This window comes from Micromesistius poutassou (assembly GCF_964030765.1).
Source record: "Micromesistius poutassou genome assembly, chromosome: 15".
Classification (NCBI taxonomy): domain Eukaryota; kingdom Metazoa; phylum Chordata; class Actinopteri; order Gadiformes; family Gadidae; genus Micromesistius; species Micromesistius poutassou.
Genome location: NC_140285.1, coordinates 6,328,170 through 6,333,030, shown reverse-complemented (window position 1 = coordinate 6,333,030; position 4,861 = coordinate 6,328,170). Strand labels below are relative to the sequence as shown.

The 4,861-nt window shown below is 46.3% G+C and overlaps 1 protein-coding gene across 1 annotated transcript in view; it reads left to right on the top strand.

Annotated features, from left to right (window-relative positions):
- l1cama (L1 cell adhesion molecule, paralog a) overlaps nt 1–4,861 on the top strand; it is a gene marked incomplete at both ends in the record, with an annotated part of 22,087 nt that overhangs the window by 3,221 nt on the left and 14,005 nt on the right. The window contains 6 exon segments of the mRNA XM_084479800.1: nt 111–213; nt 1,200–1,207; nt 1,210–1,356; nt 1,359–1,400; nt 2,889–3,011; nt 3,762–3,932. Coding sequence (XP_084335926.1) covers nt 111–213; nt 1,200–1,207; nt 1,210–1,356; nt 1,359–1,400; nt 2,889–3,011; nt 3,762–3,932 — 594 coding nt within the window.

Genomic DNA, 4,861 nt, shown 5'->3' with positions numbered 1-4,861 from the left:
CTGTGTCTGTGGCTGTATTTTTATTGTTATGTTTGTGTTATTTATTTGCACATATATAACCTTTTATGACCGACTTTCCAATCTGTGTGTGTGTGTGTGTGTGTCTACAGTCAAGAAGCCCCCAGCCATCACTACCCAGCCAGAGTCAGTCACTGTGTTCAGTGTTGAAGACCTTGTCATGACCTGCGAGGCATCTGGCAATCCTCCACCAATGTTTGTCCACACACACACACACACACACACACACACATATGCACACATGACCACAAACACACACATACACACATGCACACATACACACGTAGATGCACACACACACACACACACACACACACACACACACACACCGGACGCACGCACACACGCATGCACACAGACAAGCATGCACAAAAACACGACCACATGCACATGCACACACACACACACAAATAAATGGATGCTCCCCATACACACTGACCCTAACCCCTTACACAAACACACACTCACAAACACACGATAACATATAATCATCTTTCTCTGAAACCAGTGCCCTTCTCCATCCTTGTGAGAGTGACATGGGTGCGTGGAGTGGGACGTGAGCGGGCAGCTTCTCCCAGTCACAGCTCTCCTTTAAACACGGGATTAGTGTCAGTGCACCCTAGAGCAGTCGTTTCAGAGTCACAGCTGCACGCAAGAAGGAGAACTGCTCCCTTCGCCAAGTCAAAGATTAATGTTGCATTCGCACTCCATGAGCCATATTTAAAGGACCAGTTCCTGGTTCCTGAGTTTCAATGGTGCTCAATGGTGTGTTTCACACAGATCCCATTCATTATAAATGACATGACATCGCTGGGCTTTCACTGATCTGATGAGCTGATTGGAGGAGGGTTTTTTTTGTTCTGGATCTTTCTAATGTTTATTTAGCTTTTTGTCATAGCATTTCTTTTTTTATTATTATTTTCTATGCACAATTTGTGCTTGCAATTCTTCTATGTTTTTGGGAACCATATGACTTCTATAAAACGTTGACGTATATAAAATGTCATACATACATAACATATATATTATATAATATACAATGAAATATATATATATATATATATATATATATATATATATATGAGCTCATAATAGTTGTTATTGAATAATGAAGTCTCCCTCACATCACTCTATGCTGACATTGTCTTCCCTCTCCTCTTCCTCGTCCCTCTTCCTCCTAGATTCCGATGGACAAAGACGGGGATGAGTTTGACCCGGGCAGCGACCCGGAGCTCAAGGTGTCTGAGCGCGCCGGGTCCATGGTCTTCTACACCGCCAGCGGCAACATGGAGACCCTGAAACAGTACCAGGGCAAATACGTCTGCTTCGCGTCCAACGAGCTGGGACAGCCGTCTCCAACGAGGTCATACTCAACACAGACAGTAAGCCATGCCCCCCCCCCCCCCCTCCCCGACACGGTTCGTCCCAGGTAACCAATGGCGACCAGTCCTGATTTATTATGCAGCATTAAGTGTAGAGCATGATGATCAATCAGGACAGTCATGTTGAATTATGTAAATGCAGTCAGGTTAATCGTATAGGATGTGCGTCGGTGTTTAATTATTCAGTTTGTCTTCGTCTACGGGAAGATTAAAATTTGTCCTTGCTACGTGGTTTTCAGAGAAAACATACAATGGCCGTCTGGGTTTCATCCCTTTTGCGCTAACATCCATAGTTGTGTTTTTGGGGGCTTAACGTTAATGCTAGCACTCACGAGGTCCCGGTCTTTTGCTGTGGTTTAAACGTGTTGTACTTTATATAAAGAGATCGCTGTGGTTGCTGATGAAGGCTGTGGTACAGGAGCAAGAGCTTATCTTGCTGTACCACCAGCTGGAACACAATTAACATGGCCTCTGTGTAATAATGTTCATCATTAGACACACACATGCGTACACACACGTACTTACACACACACACACACACACAAACTCATTTCGCAAACACATGCTGAGGCCCCAGGCGAAAATAGAAGGCAACTCATCTGCAGCCATCTACCTGTACGCCTGCGTCTCTCTCTCTCTCTCTCTCTCTCTCGCTCCCGGGTGCCCTGTTTGCCTCACTGTTTCCCTGACAACGGTTTCCCCTGGAAACCCTCTCACGTTGATGTCATGCAAAGCACACTTGAGTTGCTGGTGACAAGACCACAGTTCCTCTGGGGTTATCAACAATAGCAGAGGGAGGGAGATGGGGAGAGAGAGGGGGGGGGGAGGGCAACCACACCACCACAACAACAACAACAACAACAACAACAACAGCAACAACAACAACAACAACAACAACACAGGGCACATCCATATCACTTCTGACATGCAGGACCCCCCCTACCCCCGACCTGCCTTTGAACACACCTTGAAAGTGGAATCATTAAACTCCTGCAAACACACATCTATAAATAAAGCCCCGGGATACTTCTTAATATGCACCGTGGCAAGCTGTTGTGTTTGCTCCGGCAACCGACTGTGATTACATGTTGATGTGTTTAGCGTGTCAGGTGACCTTTAGAGGGAATGTGCACCTGTGTGCAAACTGAGAAAATGTGTGTGTTTGTGTGTGTGAGTATGTGTGTGTGTGTGTCTGTGTACGTGTCTTTCATGTGTGTCTTTTATGTGTGCATACGCGTCTGTGTGACATCTAAGTCTTATATTATATGTATGATATATTTGTTTAGTGTGTCTGTGTGTGTGTGTGTGTGTGTGTGTGTGTGTGTGTGTGTGTGTGTGTGTGTGTGTGTGTGTGTGTGTGTGTGTGTGCTTATGTATATGTATCTCAATGTGTGTGTGTGTGCTTATGTATATGTATCTCAATGTGTGTGTGTGTGAGTACACATTCAAAGACTAAAGCACATGAATGTGTGTTTGAACCCCACCCAGCCCTGCCGTCTCTGCAGAAGGAGAAGAAGGTGAAGAAGAAGGCGGAGGAAGGGGAAAGCGTGGTTCTCAAGTGCAACCCCCCGCCCAGCTCCATGGAGCCCATCATCCACTGGATGGACTGGAGTGAGTCTCTTCCATTAACCCCGGCTCTACCGCTGAACCTCCACTACCATATATATATATATATATATATATATATATATATATATATATATATATAGCATCACTGCCAGTCGCTTTGGATTCTAGTTTCTGCTAAATGACACAATGATACTATGTAGTGTTATATTCGCTATAATGCTACAGAAATCACCCTTTCTCTGAGAGCCGGATCACGCTGTTTTTACTACAATAAGCCCATTCATCCTTTCTGCTTCACACAGATTAAATTGTCTCCATGATATCTTTTTTTTTGTAAAAAAAAAAGTGTTCTCATTAACTCCTTTAACCCTTCGTGTTACTAGTCACGGTACATTGTCTGTCTAACCCTCATTATTTTCACGCTTAAACCTCTTAAACTGTATTTTCTTTCTTCCCAATTCCACTCTCCCTCTCTCGCTCTCTCGCTATATTATTCGATTTCCACTTCTGCCTTTAACACTCTATTCCCTCTCTCTTTTTCTTTGCCTCTACTCTTTCTAAATCTCACCCTCACTAATCTCTCCCTATCTCTCTCTCTTTCCTCTCTCTCTCTCCCTCTCTCTCTCTCTCTCTCTCTCTCTCGCTCACTCTCTCTCTCTCCCACTCCTGCCTTTAACTCTCTCTATTCCCTCTCTCTTCCCCCCCCCCCCCACCACTATGTCCCTCTTCTCTCTCCCCCCCCCCCTCCCTACCACACTGTCCTGTTGTCTCTCTACCTCTCTCTCTGGACAGGACTACTCCACATCCAGCTGAGTGAGAGAGTGATGGTGGGGAAGGATGGCAACCTGTACTTTGCCCACGCCATGTTGAATGACACCAGGAGCGACTACACCTGCAACGTCCAGTACCTGGCCACCCGCACCATCCTGCCCAAGGAGCCCATCTCGCTCCTTGTCACTTCCTGTGAGTCTTTGACGGCGTCTTACACTGTTTTTTGGGACATAAACGCTAAAAGTCATCACATTTACAAGACCCCAGACACACCAGAAAAGGCTGCTGCGGTAGCTGTTCATTTGACTCTTTATTTGTAAAAGTGTTTTGCAGTAAAACATGCGTTGATCGTCGCCTGCTGTGTGGTTTGCTTTTCATTGCTGATTGACGCTTTGACTGAAGCGAACGTAACGGAGCATGATATAAAATTATACTGATGATAATGGACGGAAATTAGTGAGAGCTGGCTCCCCTGGGTCAGTCGATAACGAAAATGATCTTATCTACTTCCTTTTCCCTAATTTAATTTTGATCGTTTCACTTAACGTCTTACGAGAGAGTATAGTCACGGCGTTAGTGGCCCCTGCCTCTGAGCAATACAATTAAACAGTGGACCACCAGAATCCCCATCCATAGCCCCCCGCCCCCCCTCAGACAAACGCCTCGGCCCACCGTCTGAGTGTGTCTGAACCGCAGTGCTCTTGAACGTCCCCCTGTGAGTGTGTCCTGTCATGCGATGCTGACCGGAGCAGGGATCACTGGAGAACATTCTAGATCAAGCGGGGGTAGAGGGTTGACACTTGAGGGGGGGGAGGGGGGATGGTAGGGGTCTCAGACCTCTTCAGATCAATGATAATGAGATCCTACTCCCACTGAGTCGCCTCGCAACATCTGTGACCCCGACCCGTGGTCAGAAAGATTAGCACATGTTCAACGTCACGACCTAGGTGTGTGTGTGTGTGTGTGTGTGTGTGTGTGTGTGTGGAGAGGTGTGTTGCGTGGGATGGGCTTTTAAAGTAAGGAGCGAAGTCAATTCCTCTCCACATGCAGGCCCTGCTAAAATGTGTACATCAGCAGCGGCCTTACTGCAGTGTCAGCACCACCGGGGAGACAATCATCCC